Source organism: Lygodium microphyllum, chromosome 10 (assembly GCF_053477565.2).
Source record: "Lygodium microphyllum isolate KBCC chromosome 10, Lygodium_microphyllum_v1.1.10, whole genome shotgun sequence".
Taxonomy (NCBI): domain Eukaryota; kingdom Viridiplantae; phylum Streptophyta; class Polypodiopsida; order Schizaeales; family Lygodiaceae; genus Lygodium; species Lygodium microphyllum.
Genome location: NC_141144.1, coordinates 161,289,544 through 161,313,024, shown reverse-complemented (window position 1 = coordinate 161,313,024; position 23,481 = coordinate 161,289,544). Strand labels below are relative to the sequence as shown.

General features: G+C 46.3%; 1 protein-coding gene across 2 annotated transcripts in view; it reads right to left on the bottom strand.

Moving 5' to 3' along the window:
* NUDT3 (nudix hydrolase homolog 3) overlaps positions 1–23,481 on the bottom strand; it is a 231,830-nt gene that overhangs the window by 17,195 nt on the left and 191,154 nt on the right. For both annotated transcript variants that reach the window (XM_087687068.1, XM_087687069.1), the window contains exon 12: positions 8,920–8,985. In XM_087687068.1, coding sequence (XP_087543194.1) covers positions 8,920–8,985 — 66 coding nt within the window. The remainder of the gene's footprint in view (positions 1–8,919; positions 8,986–23,481) is intronic.

Genomic DNA, 23,481 nt, shown 5'->3' with positions numbered 1-23,481 from the left:
GTATGATGCATTATTGGCACACTGTACAGATTTCCCAACGGGAGGTGCACTAATTGAAGCAAATAAATCTCTGCCGGATGTAATATGTCTAGAAGCACCACTGTCAAAGAACCAAGTGTCAACATCCTTTGTAGAGCTAAGTGCTCTATCAGCCCAAGAGATGTCATAACTGCAAGTGTAAAAACAATAGTCCCTGTCTATAACAAAGGACGCGGACTCACTAGCAGTGGAAGGAGTAGTAGAAACGGACATTCTTGACTCCTTTTTCTCTTTGGCAATGCGCTTCCTGCACTCAGTGATATAGTGGCCTGGCTTCTTACAATAATGACATTTTTCCTTTTTAGCTTGCGGCCCCCCTTGTGTCTGATTCTGTGATGTGCCAGAAGTACCAGAACTTTGTGGAGCATTTTTCACCTTGCTGTTTTTGCCTTTCTATCTTGCCACAAAAGCCTGCTCAGAGACTATAGCATCCACACCACTATTTTTCCTTGTTTGCTCCTCCTCTAGAAGCAAACTAACCAGCTGAATAAAAGTGAGTGGGTGCTCGGCAATCCTCATGGTGAGGTTCAATGCAGTATGAAAAGACAAGTACGAAGGAGGTAAGGAATTCAAGGTGGTGGATATCAACTGTGCATCCGAAAAGTACTCATCTACATTCATGAGCTGCTCCCGCAAGTCTTGAATTTTATTCAAGTGATCCTGCATAGAATCACCCTCATTCATCTTCAAAGTCTCTGACTCTTTCTTCAAGAAAGAGATTCGAGTCTCATTCTTTCCTGCAAACATATGCTCCAAAGTCAGCCATGCATCTCGTGAAGAAGATGCTGAACGAATGTGAGGGATGATGGACCGCTGAACTGCCAAAGCAATCAGCGACAAGGCCTGTGCATCACGTGTATCCCAAGCTTTTTGAGCTGCAGTTCTTGGAGGAAGTGGCTGAGGTGGAGCGGGCTGAGGTCCCCGTTGTCCACGTGCCCCTTGAGGAGGAGGAGGAACGGGAGCTACAACTCCTGGTCGAGTTTCCTCTCCACTGACATAATCCCATAAATTCTTAGCCACTAATACATTCTTCATCATGAATGACCATAGCGAATAATTGTTTCCGTCCAATCTGTCTTCCTTGGATACATATGTAAATACATCACCTCCCTGATTTGCCATGATGACAAATTTCCAAAGACAAATGAGCAATGTCAAAGCAGTAAGGATTGGAAATCTGCAAATTTCCAGAAATTGCAGCAAGCACACTTCTGCAATTAATGTGCAAGGGTGTACTCTGTCAAAAAACTGTCTCTAATGCTCGCTTCCCAAGGTGCAAACAGTGCTCAGCAACACTGTAATATCAAAATCCCCAAAATTTCTGCCAAAAATGTGTTCAAAACAGTCTTTCTGTGACTATAGCTGCAGTTCATATGCAAATGTCCTCAAAATACATAAAATCCCCAAAATTTCTGATGAATGTGCCCAGAAATTTGCATCAGCCATGTCCCAGACACGTATCCTGAATTCTATGCCTGCTTGCGTAGGAACCCCCTCTTCCAGAAATTTATTCTGGAATAAAAGGATAATTTTTTTTAAAAAAATACCTGACGTGGAGAGGGCAGACGCTGGTCAGGTTGAAGGCAGGCAGGGCAGTCGGCCTGTACTTTGTAGGCCACAGGCGGATGGTGTCAGGTCAGAGGGGTGGTCAGTGTGGTGCTGACAGGCGGCGCAAACTGACAGTTGGGTGGGCACTGACGAGCAGTTCTCAGGCGTGGAGCTGCAAAGTCAACGCTGCACACAGACGGGTGGCGTTGCCCACAGGCAAGCGGGTGGAGCTATGCAGGCGGCTGGGGCTGACGACGTGGAGCTGCGCGCTGGCTACTCAGTGCAGGGAGGCTGCGCAGGTACAGGTGGCGCCTCCAGCTGACAGTCGACTGCAGACTGGTGACTCTGGGGCAGAACTAGCGGGGGCTGCAGAACTGACGGGGGCTGCAGACTGCAGACTGCTCTGATACCAAATGTGAGGGGGTGAGAGGATCGAGGTACAGCTGAGAGTGCAGTAGACAGTGCGAGAGTGAGAGAGACAGAGTGAAGCACGGCACCCAATCCAATAGACTGAAAGAGTGTAGAATGAAAGTACAAAGTACAACCCTTAAACCTTAGGGTTGTAGCGGGTGTTCACACCCGACACATGGTAAGTGCCCATAAGTGTGTAACATAAGCACATAAGCACATACGAAAATAAGACTATAAGTCTGGGGGAAAAAACCTCTCCTATCGAGAGTAAAAAGCGCCCCAGTGTCCTACTGATCACCGACACTCCCATATGAGCCTAGGCGTAAGTGAGGCGTGAGTCAAATACCCAACAGATCGGCCACCAACAAGGTTCTCATAGGCGAAAGGCGAGGGGAGGAGTTTTGGTTGGAGAGATTGGTTCGACAAGGCTGCCCCCTGGACCCTTACGTGTTTCTACTCTTTGCAAAGGCGATATCTCACTTCCTCAGGTCACGCGTGAGTGGATTACGCGGCCTTTGACTTCTAGTGAGAGAGAAGATTGAGTTGTTAGACTCAAAGTATGCAGATGACACAACACTCTACATAGAGGACGATGAGTTGATACTGGAGAGAGTGAGGCTGGCCCTTGACGTGTTCTGTTCTGCAGCGGGAGCGAAAATCAACTGACGAAAGTCGGTTGGTTTTCTCACAGACCTAGACTCTAGCACGGAGTGGGGAGTCCACCTGGGATTTAGATGGCTGAGTAGAGGGCAGACCGTCCCATATGTAGGGTTCCAAGTGGGACTCGATATCACTCCTGCCCAGCAATTTCCTCCTGTCCTTGATTCTATTTGGAGGGAACTGACCTACTAGAGCACGGCTCGACTCTCAATAGCCAGCCAAGTCTTGGTGGTTAACCAAGTCCTCCTAGCGACGGCCTGGTACATCGCCTCGTGTTGGGGCTTCTCCTCTTCATGCGTAGTGCAACTTCGCCGCCTAGTTTGGAATTCCCTTTGGTCGGGGTTAGATGGTTCCAAGGATTCCAAGGCCAAGGTGGTATGGGTGACCATCATACGACATCGGTCGAGGGAGGGCTTGGGATCATAGACCCAGAGTATCAGAGTATGGCCCTCTTGGGCAAGCTAGTTGTCCACAACCTCACAACAGGCGGGCAGACCTGGAAGGTCTTATTGTAAGAGGGCCTTAAGCATTGTAGACCGAGGCTAGGCGGTGAGTGGAGGCCGTCCCTGAGATGGATCTTTACATCCGCCCAGATCACCCCCCCAGATCGCCTTTTCTATGCAGCTTACTTCGCATGTGGCAGGGCCTCCGTAAGGCCCTAATCCAGAGCCCCCAAGGCTACCAGGAGGAGATAGAACGTTAGCCGGTGATCTGGAATCCCCAGGTCCAAGATCGGAAAGGGGCACAAATCGGCGAGTGCTCCCACATCCAATGGGGTAGTTGGGAGGTTGGCCCGGCTCGTACCATCAGGGCATGGTGGAAGGTGTACAGGATGGTAGATGAGGAGGTGCTGCAGCGAGTATCAGGTTGCCAGAGAGAAGTGGCGTTGAGGAGAAGGGAGATAGATGCAGCAATACCTCACGAGTGGCTTGCTCCCCTGATACGAGAGCCGATAGAGCCCGGGGAGGTATGGGCAGCTAGGTTTTCACAAGCGCGCATCCCCCTACAGGTGGCAAGTAGAGTGGGCGGCGTCCCACATGGGACTTTCTTCGCCGTTCAGGAGGAGGGGTATCTGGCCCTTGACAAAGGGCAGCAAGACGAGGGGACAGTTGCCCTTTCATGGAGGAGGATTTGGGTGGTGGGCCTTTAGGGGAAGACATGGCGACTGGACCCCTATGTTTTTTGGAAGGAGCTCAAGGAGTGCCGCCTTTGGATCTGGGAGGAAAAACCACTTAATGAGCAGGAATGGGATCCAGGAGAGTGGATATGGCCGGCCGCTGCGATCGCCAAGAAACCACCGAGGTTCCTAGAGTACATTGCCAGGATTGGCAGACACGTACTGATGTAGGAGGATATGGATTGGGCACCGTCAGGTAGCAGGCACTGGGCGGAGCACAGCATGACGGAGCCTTTCCGATGGAATTTCTGGCGCTACCTTTGGGATAGCTAGAGGCCGAGGAGGGTGTCGTATTTCCTATGGCTGGTGGCAAATGGAGGCTCGGAAGAGTGGGAAGTTGGCTTGCCCTGATGCAGAAGGGAGGTTGTAAGCGTTGCACACAGCAACCTCTAGAAACCCCAAAGCATTGCCTTTGGTCATGTGAGGAGACATAGCTCGTGTGGAGAGGAGTGCCGCATCCTTCGCCATATAGCACCCAGCCTTGGATGTATCTCATGGGGAGCTTTCTGTTGGCAGGCAGTTAGCTAGGGCTGTCACCTTCTGTGTGAGGCCGGGATGCAGGACACGATATTCATTATTGAGGCAGGGTCGTGTGCAGTGGTTGGTTTCGAGGCTCTACCCATCCGCCAGGTAATGGAGCCCACAGCAGACCGCTCGAAGGTATGGGAGTTCATAGGGAGTCTTGTTGGATGGCATATCTGGAAGGCACAGTGTCAGGAGGCTTTTGGCAGAGAGAATTTCAATACAGGCAACCTTGGCAGCTCTGGACCTCCATCATCCACTCCCTCCGTAGCCGATCGGATTAGGTGTAGGGCGATTCCAGGGCTCGTCAGGAGCTCTGTTGTCATTTCATGCGCACTTGGGGCGGCCAGGACATGTTTTTTGTGATGCAAGCAAGCAGCCCCATTTGGCGATACACCCCCCCCCCCCCCCCCCCCCCCCCCCCCCCCCCCCGCTAAAAAGCTTCTTGTCCCCCATCCCCCCCAGGCCGCCTTGAGAGGCTTGTATACATGATGCATTTGTGACTTTGCATCAGCTCCAGCTAGTCTGTTGAGCATGAGCACTCCGTTGTAATAAGTTTTTTGAGTAATATAATCAGCCACATTTTACTTGCAAAAAAAGAAAGATAGATATGCAATGGCAAGATTACTCCTTTAAGCAACAATGCTGCCAGCTTACTGTCTGAAGCTGTTGGACGACACGAATGTAAGCAGATCCACGAGTTATAGTCATTCCTTCCTGCTAACAACACCAGTGGTGGCAAGGCAGGCCTTGAAAAGTTAGATGATGAGTAGGGCCTACATGGAAGAGTCTTTGAAGCCGCTCCTCTAACAAGAGAACAAAATCGCAACCACCTAAAATAGGGACATGCTAAATGTTGAGCCGCCCAAAAAAAAAAAAGGATCAAGAATTGTAGGATGTTTATTTTTAGGTATTCATAAATTTCCAAAGGACACTATGTTGTTAAAAAGAGCCGGGCTTGCTCCCATGTAAATTGTAAAATATGCTTTAATTAGGAAAACCGTCCGTGACATGCATGAGGTGTTGTGGGCATGGAGCTTTTTTTTTTTGCAAGTAAAATGTGGCTGATTATAGTACTAAAAAAAAAACTGATTACAACGGAGTACTCATGCTCAACAGACAAGATGGGGCTGATGAAAGTCACAAATACATCATATATACAAGCCTCTCAAGGCGGTTTGGGGGGGTGGGGGCAAGAAGCCATGGAGGGGGGGTGTATCACCATTTGGGGCTGCCTGCCTGCATCGCGAAGAACAGGTCCTGGCTGCCCCAAGTGCGCATGAAATGGCATTGGAGCTCCTGACGAGCCATGGACTTGCCTTGCACCTGATCCCATCGGCCTCGAAGGGAGTGGATGATGGAGGTCCAGAGCTCTGCTAAGGTCGCCTGTACTGAAAGTCTCTCTCCGCTGAAAGCCACCTGACACCGCGCCTTCCACATATGCCAACCAGTAAGACTCCCTATGGGCCATGGAGCTTTGGTGTATGCAAATCAGAAAAGTCAAGAATGAATGCATAACTCAAAGGAGGTCCTGTTTTGGGCCACAAAGAAGGGTATGGTGCCCAACTCAAGCCCATGTATAATCAGACTAAAAGGTCTTAGCTATTCCTAACTTATGAATGTTACATCTACTCAAGTGTAGAGAACTGGCAGAGGATTTACAGAACTTTGTTCATTACTGTGGTCCAATCATACAGACTAAGAATTGAATCTGCTTATGAACATGAGAGCTATTCAAGTGTAGAGGACTGGATGAGGATTTAAAGAAGTCTCTTCAATATTGTGGTCCAATCATAATATTCATGAGAATTGATAAGTTTCTCTCAGATTATACTACAACAACCAATTCTTTCATTTGCCCATAAAATAGACCTATCAGTGTTTCATGTGAGAGAGTTAATGATCTTAGTGTCAGTTACAATGACTTATGAATTTCCCCTTGGCATCTATGCAAAGGAACAACGTGTCTCTTCAGGGATACGTTTCCTACGACTGTTGGTATATCCACTTTTTGGTTGGTTGGCACATGATGATTAGGTGTGGATGATTTTGTTGGCAAAAGATCTTGGTGATAGTGCTGTGGCACGTGACTTTGCTTGATCGTCAGTTTGTCGGCTGTCGGTGCAGAGTATTGGTTTGTCCCCTTGAGTTACCATTAGCCTCCTGCTAGTTTTTGTGTTGGAAAGGCGTCTTCATTGTGGGGTTTGTCTAGGTATGAAAGACTTGTGTGGCAAAGATTCTGGCCTCTGCTTTTGGGTAAATCGTCAAATAAACATTCTTAAGCATCTATTCTGAAGCTTTTGTTCTTTGGATTTTGCTTGTGTTTGAGTTTTGTACATGCAGTTTATGGCTTATTGGTTACATGACCTAAGGTCCCAAGACAAAAAGAGACAATCAGAGTGTTTTGTTTTCAAAGAAAATATATCTATATTATAACACCTCAGGAGAAACCTTCCCTGAGGTGAAAATAGGAAGTGCAAAATAAGCCTTGCATAAGACTACATATATCTATATTGTAACACCTCAGGAAATACCTTCCTTGAGGTGAAAAATATGCCTTGCATAGGACTACAAGGTACACCAGAAATAAAGTCCAATAAAAGGGCCGAGTAAAACAGCCAGTCCAACAGGCTATAATGCCCAACCACATGTGACTTAGAATGGAAAAAGGTGCCAAAGTCCCAAGTTACAAAATAAGAGCATCTCTTTTCCTCATGCTCAAAGTCACCCTGCAATCTCTCATCTTCTATCAAGTGTGTTCATAATGTTTGTTCAAATCATAGAGAGAATCTCTGCCATAAAATGCCCTGTAGATCAATGTGATGACTGTAGTGTGTGGTCCGAATAAACCAATCAATAGTACTTCCCAATAATAATAATTGTCACAAGGTTACATTTGTATAACATCTATACAATCTGTCAAGATAAGTGAACCAAAATACAGACAAAAGGGCCTACAATCCTATTCTTGGGAAGAGAAAAAGGAGAAAAAAGGCCTAGATAGCCTACAACAAAAACAGACGAGTCCTAACTGACCATCATAGCATTGCCATACTAGCAAGAGATTATGGGAAAGGTATCGCCTTGGTGCATGGTATTGTTTTCTAAAGCACATATGATTTACACAACTTTGTTCATTTGTTGGGTATGTGCTGCATGGAACTAGGGGAGCGTCTTCTCCACAAACAAGAACTCCTATGGATCACACTATTCCAAATTGGTTGCAATGGTTTCTCTGATGAGCTTCAGTAGCTTATAAATGTTTATGAAAGAGGAAACTTGTTACCTTTCTGGTTCAATCTCTAACTTGCCCTAAGTAGGATATTTATACCATTGGAACTATGTATCTTCTCAATGTTTGCAACTTAAACGAGGGTGCCTACTTATCGTAGCTCTATGAACATGCTCTATACCTTTAGGTTGGAGATATTATGCTGAATCTCCTTGACAGATTTTCTTTTATGATTGCAGGAAAAGTAAATCTGTTAAAACACCTCTGGCAGAACTAAAGTAAAAAATACATAAGCCCCTTGAAGAACATAGCCCAAGAAAAAAACTAATCGAAAAAGCAAAGAAAGTAGACCTCCTTATACCATTGGAACTATGTATCTTCTAAATGTTTGCAACTAAATGTTTGTGACTAAAAAGAAGATGCCTACTTATCGTAGCTCTACTCTAACATGCTCTATACCTTTAGCTTGAAGATTATGCAGAATCTCCTTGACAGAGTTCATTTTATAATTACAGGAAAACTAAATCTGTTAAAACACTTCTGGCAGAACTAAAGTAAAACATACATAAGCCCCTTAAAGAACATACCCCAATAAAAAAGCTAATCAAAAAAGCAATGAAAGTAGACCTCCCAGGCTGATCCTTGGACTGGGAAACTTTCTTCAGTTCCTTTTCAATTCTAAATCCTTCCTCTTTATGATGAGCAGTACCTGTCAGTTTAACATGTTTGTGTAGAATGCTAATACTGGGTCATAGCAATCTCTGTAGCTGAAAAGGATCAATATCTAACTGGAATACCCAACTGGGTATGGGTCCTATCTATGTATGTGGAAAATTCAATGCACTTTTTGTAGTTACAAAGGAGTTTGCTGCTCTTTAGAAATTTTCTACTGGTGGATAAAAAGCTGAGTGTCCACTTGTTGAACACAGCACACACTCAGCATGACAGTGTTAAATGGAGTGTTATACTCCTGACACATAATTTAAGATGCTTTTTCGTGGTTATGATTTTCAGATTGTGACTTACACTGCTACATGAACGTGATTTGGAAGCAACCATTACAAAATATTTTTGGTTTTAGAAATTTGAATGAATGCATGTCATGTTCTTTCCAATAGTACAATATGGAAAACTAAATGAAGTCTATGCACCAAGCACATTGTTTGAATCAACGATGCTCCCTATATATGATTCAAGTTCTCCATCTATAAACTACATAGGACAACATTTTAATAAATGACAGAACACCACTTAGATGTTATGAAGATTAACAAGATTTCTAGTATATACATGAAATAAAGAAGTACATCAAACAAAAATGATACCATACTTTGTAACCAAATAAGCAATCTTCATAGGTCTCATATGGTCCGATGGTAATATCTAACGGAGAATCCTGCAGTGAAACATGAATGTTGGTTGATAATCTAGATGACAGAAATAGTAAAAAGAAAACATAGAGGTGTAAGGGTGGTCCATTAACAAATAATCTGTTTACACTTTTCCAATGGAATGTCAGGCCTCTTCAGGTTAAAAGGCAAAGAAAACCTCAAAACAGGACAGTTATGAGGTATCTTTTGTAGAATCTTTCATCTCGGATCAGAAATGTGGTTTGTCAAGCTTGAGTTGACAAGAAGCAAGCTATGTATCTAGATCAGTAAGGCAATGTAAGAGTTTAACTTGTAATTAATGTAATATGATGCTTAAAGGTTACAAATTACTGTACAACCCCATTGAATAAATACATTTCACATACCAATCCACCTTGATTGCTTAGTTATGTCTGCTCTCAAGAAACTGCAAAAGCACAGACACAGCATACCTCTGCAAAGTACTTGAACTAGAAAATTTTCAGCAATGAGAATCTTTTTTTTTTCTGGCAAATAAAATGTGGCTAATTATATTACTTCAGAAAAAATCTGAATACAAGGAAGTGCTCATGCTCAACAGACTAGCTGGAGTTGATGCAAAGTCACAGATATATCAGATGTACAAGCCTTTCAGGGAGGTCTAGGGGGGATGGGGACAAGAAGCCATGGAGGGGGGGTGTATCGCCATTTGGGGCTGCTTGCTTGCATCACGAAAAACAAGTCCTGGCCGCCCCAAGTGCGCATGAAATGACAACGGAGCTCTTAAGGAGCCCTAGACTCGCCCTGCACCTGATCCCATCAGTCGCGAAGGGAGCGGACGATGGAGGTCCAAAGCTCTGCTAAGGTCGCCTGTACTGAAAGTCTCTCTCCACCAAAAGCCTCCTGACACTGTGCCTTCCAGATATGCCATCTACTAAGACTCCCTATGATCTCCCATACCTCAGAGCGGTCTGCTGTGGGTTCCAGTACTTGGCGGATAGGCAGAGCCTCCAAACTAACCACTTGCACGACCCTGCCTCGATAATGAATATCTTGTCCTATGTCCCACCTCCTGCCATGTCCTAATGATACGAGCTGGGGGGCCGGCCTCCCAACCAGCCCATTGGATGTGGGGGTGCTCGCCAATTTGTGCCCCTTCCCGATCTCTGACCTGGGGGTTCCAGATCATCGACTGACGGTCTATCTCCTCCTGGTAGCTTGCAGAACTCTAGATTAGGGCCTTACGGAGGCCCTGCCACACGCAGAGCAAGTTGCATAGGAAAGGTGATCTAGGAGGGGTGATTTGGGCTGTCGTAAAGATCCATCTTAGGGACGGCCTCCACTCACTGCCAAGCCTTGGTCTACAATCCTGAAGACCCTCCTGCAATAGGGCCTTCCAGGTCTGCCCTCTCGGTGTGAGGCTTTCTGGGGGAAGTGGCAAAGCAATTGGTTTCACCTTTTTGTCAACTATCTTATACTTTGTCTCCACATGTGCTTCAGCCCATTGTAATCATTCCTGCTAAGCAAACAATGCTATAACATCATACATATCCAAAGAACATACTGACAACACTTTGTTTTTAGCCTCATTTTCTGCATGTATAGTTGCTGAAATTTCAGCCATAGTGTCATTAATATTCAACCCATAAAAGATGCCTGAAATGCCTTCATTTTCAGCTAACAACCTCAATGCTTTCAGTTCCTTAGTAGCTTGTTTCATAGATATGCGTTCAGCCTTGCACATAGCTTCCATAGGCTTAAACCGACATGAACTGTTTGCTGTAAATTGAGAATAGCCACTAGTAAATACATGCTTCACTCCATCAAGAGGCGAGTACATCCTCTGAACAGTACTATTGTAGCCTTGCATTACAACAGTGCTTAATGAAAATCCAGGTCTTTGAATTCCCTTGCATTTGGAGCCAAAGGAGACTCTCAAAGCGTATCACGATTTCTCGAATGATTAACACAAACAATAAGAAATTGGATTGTTTTTCTCCCATCCTTGCTTTTGACTCTTACATAAGCAGAACCATCATCAAACACCTTTGTTTCCATATGCACTCCTGTAATATAGGGCTGTCCCAAAATCATTGCATATGAGGAATTATCTTACACAAAGAAGTGTTGCTCTTCTTGTATATCACCAATCATCACTTTTACATTAGGACATGCAGCATAAAGCTCTCCTGAAGAGTTATTGGCAGCCCTCATACGCCAACCATGATCAATGTCTACAGGGCATGCACCATTTTCATACAATCCACGCTCAATGACATTTATCTCAGACCCATGGTCAAGTAAAGCAACATAAGGAGTGTCTCGTTCCACTATTTTCACTACCGTTTCAGTGGTAGCCCTAGCCCAATGATTTCTTGTGTAGTGACTTCGAGGAATAAATCCTAGAGTCTCTTCCCCATATTGTTGCATTTGTCTTACTCCACCATGCATATTGCTACAAGACAATGCAATTTCAGCTACTTTCTGTTGGGTATCTCACACGCCTTACTTACGCCTACGCTCATATGGGAGTGTGCGGGTGATCACTAGGACACTGGGGCACTTTTTACTCTCGGTAGGAGAGGTTTTTTCCCCCAGATTATGTGTACTATTTTGTATGTGCTTGTGGTGCACACTTACGGGCACTTACTGTGTTCGGGTGTGAACAGCCCCTTATAACCCTAAGGTATAAGGGTTATCATTTGTACTTTCAGCTTACACTCTATTCAGTACTATTGCATTGGGAGTCGTGCTCAACTCTGTCTCTCACTCTCACACTGTCTACTGCACTTCAGCTGCACCTCGATCCTCTCCCATCTGACATTTGGTATCAGAGCTCAGCTCAGAGCAGTCTTCAGTCTGCAGTCTGCAGCCCACTCCAGTTCAGCCAGCCCCCGCCAGTTCTGCCCCAGCCGCCTGTACCTGTGCGTGTCCTGCACAGCGTGCTATCTGTCCTGCACAGCGCGCCCTGCCCAGCGCGCCACCTGTACCTGCGTGCTGCCACCTCTGCCCAGCGTGTCCTCTGCCCTGTGTCTGCCCAGCGTGCCCCTTCGCCTGTCAGTCTGCCTGCGCAGCCTCCCTGCGCTGAGCTAGACTGTGCCGTCAGCTCCAGCTGCCAGCGCGTCACCTGTTTCCACCACCCAGTCCTGGGTACCGCCTCCTCTGCCCAGCGCGCGCCCAGTCCTGCCTGCGCGTGTCACTGGACCTGCACGCCTGTACCTGTGCGTCAGTCCGACTGTACCCAGCAGTCATTATCTCGGGAATCGTGCCCGTCGTCAACACGCAGAGGTAACATTCTGCACTTTTCTTTTACACAAGAGTTCGTGCAACAGGTTCAGGTTCAGCATTGGGAAACGTGCTGAACAGCAGGTTCAGTTTTCAGCATTGGGAAACGTGCTGTGTCTGTCTGTGACACATTGAATGCACATTTTGGGGCTTTTGTAACAGACATTTGTGACAGAAATTTTGGGCAGAAAATTTTGGGGCTTTTGATGTTTTAGTGCTGCTGAGCACTAATTGCACCTTGGAAAGCGTGCATCAGTGACAGTTTTTGTGACAGAGTACCCTTTGCACATTAATTGCAGACTTGTGTTTGCTGCAATTTCTGGAAATTTGCAGATTTCCAGCCCGTACTGCATTGACATTGCTCAATTGCCTTTTGGGAAATAATGGCAAATCAGGGAGGAGATGTATTCACCTATGTGTCCAAGGAAGACCGATTGGATGGGAACAATTATTCCCTTTGGTCTTTCATGATGAAGAATGTATTAGTGGCAAAAAATTTGTGGGATTATGTCAGTGGAGAGGAAGCACGACCGGGAGTTGTGGCTCCCGCTACTCCTCCTCCAGGAGGACGTGCAAGAGGGCAACCTCAGCCCCCTCCACCTCAGCCCGCTCAGCCACTTCCCCCAAGAACTGCAGCTCAGAAAACTTGGGATACACGGGATGCACAGGCTATGTCGCTGATTGCATTGGCAGTTCAGCGTTCTATCATTCCTCATATTCGTTCAGCAGCTTCTTCACAAGAAGCTTGGTTGATATTGGAGCAGATGTTTGCAGGAAAGAATGAGACTCGCATCTCTTTCTTGAAGAAAGAGCTAGAGACTCTAAAGATGAATGAGGGTGATTCTATGCAGGATCATCTCAACAAAATTCAGGACTTGCGGGAGCAACTCATGAATGTGGATGAATACTACTCAGATGCGCAGCTGATTTCTACGACATTGAATTCACTGCCTCCCTCTTACTTGGCTTTTCATACTGCCTTGAACCTCACTATGAGGATTTCGAAAGAGCCCATCACTTTCATTCAGCTTGTCAGTTTGCTTCTAGAGGAGGAACAAACTAGACGGAACAGTGGTGTGGATGGTATAGCCTCTGAGCAGGCTTTTATGTCAAGGCAGAAGGGTAAAAACAGCCAAGGGAAAAATGCTTCGCAGAGTTCTGGTAGTAGTAACACTTCACAGACAAGTCAGAAACAGGGGGGCACGCAAGCCAAGAAAGGAAAATGCCATTACTGCAAGAAGCCTGGCCACTACATCACTGAGTGCAGGAAGCGCATCGCCAAAGAGAAGAAGAAGGAGTCAGGGATGTCTGTTTCTGCAGCTCCTTCCACTGCTAGTGAGTCCGCGTCCTTTGTTGCAGACAGGGACTATTGTTTTTACACTTGCAGTTATGATGTCTCTTGGGCTGATAGAGCATTTAGCTCTACAGAAGATGCTGACACTTGGTTCTTTGACAGTGGTGCTTCACGGCATATCACATCTCGTAGAGATTTGTTTGCTTCTCTTGGTGCACCTCCCGTTGGGAAGTCTGTTCAGTGTGCTAATAATGCATCATACCCTGTTCGTGGTATTGGGGAGATTCAGCTTACAGCCATTGATGGCTCTATTCTCCGCCTACAGGATGCTTTGTATGTGCCTGGCATTAAGAAGAATCTGCTTTCCATTTCTTCTATGGCACGTTGTGGTTTGCAGGTCACCTTTGATGATGACCGTTGCATGGTCCGTGACAAGGAACACATGACATTGGTCTTGACAGGTTCTTTGTGTCATGGGTTATATGAGTTGGATGCTCTTTCGGTAGATCAGTCTGCATATTTGACATCCACTCTTACTCCTGCTATGTTAGAGGCAGAGTTATGGCATGCTCGTTTGGGGCATGTAAACTATGGCAGCTTGATGCTATTACAGCGTACTCAGATGTTGGATGGATTACCTCTCTTTGAGAGACCTCCTGAGCATTTATGCGAGGGTTGCATTTTGGGCAAAATGCATCGTTTCTCTTTTCCCCGTGATGTTGCTTTTAGAGCAACAGCCAAATTGCAGCTTGTGCATTCGGATGTTTGTGGGCCCATGCAGACACAGTCATTGGGTGGTTGTTACTATTTTGTAACATTTATTGATGACTTTACACGTTTGTGCTGGGTCTACTGCTTGAAAAAGAAGTCAGAAGTGTATGATGCATTTTTGGCTTTCAGTGCACTTGTGGAAACTCAGTCTGGTTGCAAGATTAAGACTCTCCGTTCGGACCGAGGGGGGGAATACATGTCCTCTATGCTGAATTCTTATTTGCAGCAGAAGGGCATTATCCATCAGTACACTACTGCATATACTCCACAGCAGAATGGGGTAGCAGAGAGGAAAAATCGGTCACTCATGGAGATGGCCAGATGTATGCTGAAGGCAAAGAGTTTGCCTCATAGTTTTTGGATGGAAGCCGTCATGTGCGCTTGCCACATTTTGAACAGATGCCCTACCAAGGCCTTGAAAACCGTCACACCTTTTGAGGCTTGGCACAGCCGCAAACCTTCTGTTGGCCACTTCCGTACTTTTGGGTGTCTTGCATATGCCCATATTCCACAGGTACTTCGAAAGAAGTTGGACAACAAGGCTGTAAAATGCATCTTTATGGGATATAGCAGCGAAAGCAAAGGCTACAGACTCTATGATCCCGTGACCAAGAAGGTTTTTGTCAGCAGGGATGTTGTATTTGATGAAAAATTAGAATTATCCTTGGCTGGTTTTGATACATATCAGGCTGCCCGTGATGTCTTTGAAGGGCTGCTGCCCATCACATTTGGTGATTCAGCTGGTACTTCAGCAAATGAACCTAATGTTCAGCCAGCTGCTCCTATGGAACATGCAGTAAATCAGCACATTGCTGAAACTGAAATTCAGCAGGAACTTGTACACAGTCAGGAAGCAAGACAGGTGCCTAGATGGTACACGCAGACTATGAGAGATAGTCATTTGGAAACACCCTTGGCTGGTCGTACTCGAAGGCAAACTCGACTGCATGATTCAGCACATTCCATGGAGTTTGTTATGGCAGCATGTACTCATGATAATGAGGAGCCTGAATGTTTTGAGGATGCACGACATAGTGTGCATTGGATGGCAGCCATGCAAGCTGAATTGGATTCTATTCATAAGAATCATACTTGGGATTTGGTGTCTTTGCCAGTTGGCAAGCGTGCCATTGGTACGAAATGGGTCTACAAATTGAAAAGGAATGCAGATGGATCCATAGATAAGTACAAGGCACGGCTGGTAGCTAAAGGCTACGCACAGAAAAAGGGCATTGACTATGAGGAGACCTTTGCTCCTACCTCCCGTATGACGACCATTCGGTCTATGATTGCCTTGGCTGCACATTTTGGTTGGAAAGTGCATCAGCTGGATATAAAGACTGCATTCTTACATGGGGAACTTCAGGAAGAAGTGTATGTACAGCAGCCCATTGGTTTTGCAGTTGAAGGCTCAGAAAATTTAGTATGCAAGCTGAAAAAAGCTCTATATGGTTTGAAACAAGCTCCACGAGCTTGGTACGCAAAGATAGATGCTTTCTTGCTTAGTCAGGGGTTTGTAAACAGCCCATCTGAGTCTACCCTTTATGTACATAAAGAGGGGGGATCCATGCTGATTTTGTGTCTATATGTAGACGACCTTTTGCTCACTGGAACACGTGCTGATCAGATTTCAGCATTCAAAAATAATTTACAGCAAACTTTTGACATGTCTGACTTGGGTATTTTGCACTATTACTTGGGCATCCAGTTTGTACATGATGCTAGAGGCATTGGATTATGTCAGTCAAGGTACATTGGGCAACTTCTTGAGAAGTTTGGCTTACAGGATTGCAAGCCAGTTTGTACACCCATGGAACCTGGGCTCAAACTGTCATTACATGATGACAGTGATTTGTTTGATATCCATACTTATGCTCCAGCAGTGGGATGTCTCATCTATCTATGCCACACTCGGCCAGACATACAGTTTGCCGTTTCAGTTTTGAGCAGGTACATGCATCAGCCTCGTATGTCGCATTGGCAAGCTGTGAAGCGTGTGTTTCGTTACTTGCAGGGTACTAGAGCTCTTGGATTGCTTTATGCCAAGGGGGGACCACTGCAGTTACATGCTTACAGTGACTCTGATTGGGCTGGTGATTTTGATACTCGTCACTCCACTAGTGGCAATTGTTTCTTTCTTGGCTCGTCATGCATTTCTTGGCTTAGCAAGAAACAATCCACTGTTGCCACGTCGTCATGTGAAGCTGAGTACAAGGCAGCCTTCACTACTGCAGTTGAGTGCGTATGGCTTAGACGCTTACTTGCTGATTTGGATGTATCTGTTACGGAGCCTACTCCTTTATATACTGACAGTCAGAGTGCCATTGCAGTGGCACGGAACCCTGTGTTTCATGCTCGCACGAAACACATAGAGATTCACTACCACTTTGTCAGAGAGAGGCTACATGCAGGTGATATCAGCCTTGTCTACTGTCCTACCACCAGCAATGTGGCAGACATCTTCACCAAAGCTCTTCCACGAGACAAATTTGAAGCATTTCGCGATGCTTTGAATTTGACGCCCTCTGGTGGCGGATGATCCTTGTACACTTGATCACTCTTCACTCCAGGGGGGTTTGTTGGGTATCTCACACGCCTTACTTACGCCTACGCTCATATGGGAGTGTGCGGGTGATCACTAGGACACTGGGGCACTTTTTACTCTCGGTAGGAGAGGTTTTTTCCCCCAGATTATGTGTACTATTTTGTATGTGCTTGTGGTGCACACTTACGGGCACTTACTGTGTTCGGGTGTGAACAGCCCCTTATAACCCTAAGGTATAAGGGTTATCATTTGTACTTTCAGCTTACACTCTATTCAGTACTATTGCATTGGGAGTCGTGCTCAACTCTGTCTCTCACTCTCACACTGTCTACTGCACTTCAGCTGCACCTCGATCCTCTCCCATCTGACACTTTCTTCTCTTTTCCACATGTTGTCCACTGATTAGTAGCATCTTGCATAGATAATCCAGTACTTACTTCATGCTTATATTCAGCCCGAATAGCCAACAAACCAGTTTCCTCTTCAAATTGCAGCAATGCACCAGTGGTATCACCAAGAAATTGACGCCTTCTCTTAATTATATTAATGATCTCATCATGAAATTCTCGCTTGGTGACACCAAGCACCTCTCCCAAGGTGAATTTCACCCAACTGTTTAAGATCCGTTATTCAAGAACCTTCTTCAAATCTGTGGCTGTCTCAATGTAAGACTGCAACTTATACCCTTGCTGCTTGCCCTTCTTTTTGCCCTCTTGTTTGTTATCCTATTTTGCCTCTTGACTGACCTCTTCCATAACATGCTGGGGAAGTGACTGATTTGTAGCTTTAGGCTGATCCACACTTCTTCTTGTTACTCTTTTAGATGTCCCTGTATTATCTTTCTCTCTCTTTCGTTTCTCTTCCACAAGTACATCTGTGTTTTGAACCTTTGCTAAATATGCATATACTGAATATGCATCTATCGGTGATTCCCAACCAGTTTTGTCACGAATGTCTTTCCCTGCATGAGACATTTCACAATTAGTAACCTTTCACTTTTCAGCTGCATGTAAAGCATGTGTCCATATTTCAGCCTTTGGACCAACCATCACTTGGCCATGCATTCTATCCAATTGTAGACCAAAAGTAGAATCATGTATTGCTACTTAAGCATTTCAAACAACCAAGTCTTCCAACAACTTCTGCATACCTCCCTTTTCAAAATTGAAAGCAAGAGGCAATTCCGTTTTTTGTGTATGGATCTTGCCATCTTTCCAAAAGATGAGCTGTCGTGCCAAGGCCTCCTGATAGACAACACAATTCTTTCTCTCATGCTGCACACTATCACACCACATACATCTTTTTCCTGGCTTAGAGACTATTGCCTGTCCCCTTTCCTCTTGTCCTTTTTCATCCAATTTTGCAACCTTTAATCAAAGATCCCACATCTCTTTGACCAGTTCATCGAAGACATCTTTCCTAATAGAGGGAACAATAGCAAGTACAGCCATAGGGTTACGCACAGAAGTAGGTGGCTTACCGGATACATCAACTGTCTTGCCCGTAACAGTGGGCAAGCTAGAGATATGCGATCTTGACATGTCTCCACTCTTTTCTAAGACCTGTCTTTGTAATCTGATCCTCCAGCAAATCATTAAGCTTCTCTTGAAGCTCAAGATCAACTGCTTGCAGAAACAATTCAATTTTTTGGCTTGCAAGAGCTTGCTGTTCTGCAAGATTCAATTGCTCAAATCGACTTTCAAATTCTCTTAACAATTCTGTAGCCAAAAGACCCTTATTGGGTTGTAAAACCCACTCCTGAAAAGTCTTGCGCGTAATTAAACTAGTATCTGCAATGTAAAATTCTTTCCTGAGTGTCTTTTTGAAAGCTATCCAATCAGCATCCTACATGTATAATTCAGTAATTCGCGCTTTCAGTTCATGTATAGTAACACGTACAAAATACCGACTCCATGCAAGTTGAACTACCCCAAAGAATTCCATCTTTTGAGCATAGGTATGTACATATGCAAATATATTCCTGCCATTGAATAACTTTTTCTCACGCTCAACTGCCTGCAAAGCATTCATCACAACACTTTTTGTTTGAGCAGAAGCTTCCATCACCTGTTGTTGCTATTGTACTTGCATAAGCATATTCATATTTTGCACCAACTGTTGCAAAACATCACTAGAGATTGTGTTCGAAGGTTCTCCCATCTTATCTTTCCTTCTTCTGACGACCTTTCACGTCGGGTTCACCAATGTCAGAGGGGTTTTTGTCGAAAGGTCATATCCATCGAGGATCATAGATGGAAGAAAGTAGAGATCTATTAATAAAACCTTAAATCCTTTGTCTAGCACTACTCAGAAGCAATCTCTAGGCATTAGTTCTCTTGGAGCTCCTTCGTAGACCAAAAACATGCATCAAAATTACAGCTCCTTTGTTGCTCGGAACCCAAATTTGATGGCTCTGCTGGCTTTGGAAGGGGAGTAAAGCCTCAGTACATCTACTCAGGGACCTCTCAGATCACTTCTTCTTCTTTTTCCAGTTCAAAGTGTAGTTTTCAACCTGTCAACAACGATCGCGACGCGTGCGATTTTGCTAATCTTTTTTTTTTGTTGAAAAATCTTATAACTGGCTGAAAAAGTAACTTGTTTTTTGCATGTCATCCTAATCTAGAAGCTTTTCTAACTTCTTTGGATTTTTTTAACGATAAATAATATAAAAAATATGCTAAAATTTTCAAAAAATCTAGTATTTTTGGATAATCCATGCCACTCACACTAGTATCAATGACTCAATCACATTGACTCTCTTGATTAATAAGAAAGTCCAATGATGATGCATTCCATGCTTTTTCACACTGTGTCCACATAGTATCACGGCACTGTGGGCACTGATGGCATTTTCCCAGAAAGTGTGCGAGCTGCCCGGGAGTACCTTCCCTACCGGCTGGGCTTGGGTGGGAGTGAGCTTGTGCTCCTGTAGAAGTAAGATGTCGATCCGTCCAGCAAGGGTAGGTGCTGCAGCTCCTGCTAAACAATCAGCTTCCTGGAACCACGTGCCCCACTATAGTGGAGGCTATTCACATTCGAGGATGCAAGGTGTAAACTAAAGTGTGCGAGCTGCCCGGGAGTACCTTCCCTACCGGCTGGGCTTGGGTGGGAGTGAGCTTGTGCTCCTGTAGAAGTAAGATGTCGATCCGTCCAGCAAGGGTAGGTGCTGCAGCTCCTGCTAAACAATCAGCTTCCTGGAACCACGTGCCCCACTATAGTGGAGGCTATTCACATTCGAGGATGCAAGGTGTAAACTCATAGGGAAACCTGTGACTGACCAAACAAGCATCTATTCGATGTGAAAGCTGCTGAGGAAGAAGAGAAACTATGAGGCATGTGGATACGCTTCACTGCCGGCCTAGATAGTGAACTCCATTTCCCCATGGTAGCCCTCGGGCAGACCATGGGGGTGATGGATGCACCTGGTGGTACCACCAGGGCATCTATCAACCAGGCTGAGAGGCGAGACTCCGTATACTAGTAGAAACGGGCCACCTATGCCAGGGGCCACTTGATCACATCCATCGGCGCTCTCCACTGCTTGTAGAGGGGCTCGAAAGATAATGCTCAGATGAGGGATCTCTACCCCAGCCCACCAGTTGATGTCCATCATGCAACCTGGCCACTGTTGGGAGAAAAGTGCTAGTCCATCTTCTCCCATCCGTAGGGAGATGTGGTTTGCCATGTGGCTCTTCAGTGGCTCTTCACCTCCTCCTCTATCTGAGTCGTCGTCTAGTCTCCTGTGTGAGAGGTTTGAAGGGAGAAGGCGTAGTTTGGTCCATCCGGTGGTGCTAGTAGATGGACCTTGCCGCTCCTAGACTTGCGCACCATGAAGATTCCCACCTCCAAGGGTAGTGGAAACAGTCCGCGCTCCGCAACTCTCAAGTAAGACCACATCCCCCTACGAAAAAACTACTATGGTAGCAGTTACGCCTGTCTCAAGAAAGTGTGACAGGCGGCATGGACGGATGAACTGGTGGCTGTGTGAGGGGGGGAGGGGAGGCTAGACACACAGGGGGGGAGGGGAGACTAGACTGCCGGTGGGTGGAGGATGTCGGCGTCTGGGGCTTCTCACCTCCTGTGGGAGGGGAGGAGGGATGGGTGGGGGAGGGATCACCTGTACTAGGTAGGGATCCGGAGAGGGGGAGGGGGGGCGGGGAGGATCGAGGGACGGTAGGGTGGTCAAAGGCACCCGACGGGTGTGGGGAGGGGGGGCCAGTAGCTCTGGGGAAAGGGGGGTGTGGACTAGAGTCGGGGGGGGGGGGGGGGGGGGGGGGGGGGCTGGCTGTGGGCCCTCGGGTGAGGCGGCTTGTGACGCCTCTGTGGAGGGTGGATGTGTAGACATGTGGACCTGTCGGGTAGGGGGACCGCGTGGTGCTCTACTTGGGGGCAACACTCACCCTCTTGCTCCTTGCTGTGGCTCTGTCTGAGAAGGTGCATGCGGCCCCCCTGCCGTCTCCCTCTTTGTTGTCCCTGTACTTGTGTGAAATCATCCGCATCCACCTGTGGGCCTGTCGATGAAGCTAACCTAGCTCTGAAGTGCGTGCACTCTGTTGCCTAGTGCCCAAAGTCATGGCAGCGCAGGCACTGCTCTAGCTGCCTAGTCACAATGACCTGCTGCCTGAAGAAGTGTCCGCTTGCCTCAATCTCTAGGAACTGTGGAATATTCTTGGCCTCTTTCACTGCCACCCGTACCTTTGGGACTCTTGCGGCTGTCATTGCGTCTGCAAAAAGGCAGGAAGGACAGTGCCAAAGAGCCGTCCAAAGTCTTCCACCAACTGGCGATACTCTATCGCCAATTCGGAAAAGAGAAGGGTAACTAGGTGCCGAAGAAACTTGTTGTGGAGCACAAATGCCTCCACTATGAAGCCACTATACCAAGGGACCATGTAGATGACTCCCTTCGTGGACATATAGGGTGAACTGGCTAGTAACTCACGGGTGGAGTCCGTCGAGGTGAGCCGTACCATGAAGATCCCTTGGCCCATTAGAACCACCTCCATGATCTGTGTAGTGCCGATGCGCAGTGTGGAGTGAAGCCAGTCCTGAAGCTAGGCCCTGGATGGGGAGTGTCCTACTACCTGACCAAAGATTGTTGTTTCCTTTAGCTTCAGCTTTGTGGCACGGATGGCTAAGAGCTGTTCCTTAGAGAGGATGACGCGCAAGGTGTTTGATTGGGAGGCACTCGCTGAATGCACAGACGTCTCACTAGGGGTTTCCATTGCGCGTCCCTGCTGAGAACCTACCAAACACGCTGCAGTGTTGCTAGCGGGGGGTGGGGTGTCGCTGCAAAAGAGGGAGCAACAAGGAAGGGGGGGGGGGGGTTTCAGCGGAGATTAAGGTGCTGTTCTCCACTAGTGTCGTGGTCCCGCGGGTGGCCGCAGGGGGATTTCTGGCTGTCAGCAGGCTTGGGGGGGGGGGGGGGGGGGGGGGGGTGCGGTGGGCCCAGTTGGCAGACGGCGGAAGGGGGGGAGGTGGAGTGGCGGCCAGAGAAGGAGGGGGGCGCAGTGTCTGCCAAGAGGGCGGAAGTGTGAGGTGACTAGGCAGTGGGAGGGTGGCACAGTGGCAGTCAGGGAGGGGGGCGCACTGACAGACAGAGGGTGGGGAGGCACTGTAGCGGCGGGATAAACGGGGGAGGCACGATGGTGGGATGGTGAACACACAGCGTGTCGGTCAGGAACTCTACGGCAATGCTAATACATACCTAGCAATGAGAATCTAACTCTCTGAAACACTAGCTGATCACCAACTAGTTGACCACGAGGAATGATGCTTGAGAAAACAGTATCACACAATTGCAGCAGAACTTTGGACCTTTGCTGTTAACACTACAAAACATACTCTGAAATCACATATTTCCCATTGAGCACAAAGAAAAAACACCGGCCTTGAAACCCTTTTGCCACTATATAGGGCAAGGAAATGAGTGTGAAATAACATAAAGCTTGTGCAAATGGGCAAACCATGCAAGTAAAGGTAGTGATTTATATTGCCTTAAACGTGCCAAGTTGTGCTTTTTGCATATTAACTATTCTCCTCATGCAAAGCCATAAAACTAAGCTGTGTTTTCTGCCAGATCAATTGCTCTAATAGTGTGAGATATACAGCCTATACATGCCTGTAAGTTGAAATGATATATTAGCTGAACAGCAGCAAACGTAATCAATAGTGAAACTAGATGCAGTCTGTATGCAAATGAGAGCCCTAGAATTGAGAAGCCCGTGAGTTAGTTGAAGCATGGGAAAATTGCTCCACCAATAGGAAGCATAACACATTTTCACTTTTCATTGTTTCTTCTATTTTGATCATCCATCATTATTTAGTTGTGCTCTCTTCCTTATCGCCCTATTGTTGGTGGTTGACACTCCACCAGGATATGTGGTTTCATCTTAACCCTTTGATGCAGAAGAATTTGAATTCATCAAGACAGTTTCTTCCTATTTTCATCCTATTTTTTGCTATTTGATGAACCACCATGATACACTAATGCACATTCCTGCACTATAGGAATATCATATAAAGTCTCACTGTAGCTTCCCCATAAGGCATATAGCCAATATCTTAGCTCACAGAGGACACAAAACAGCAAGAAGCCCAGATCAGAGACAAGTATACCATACAACTTTAAACCATCATTCAAACATAACA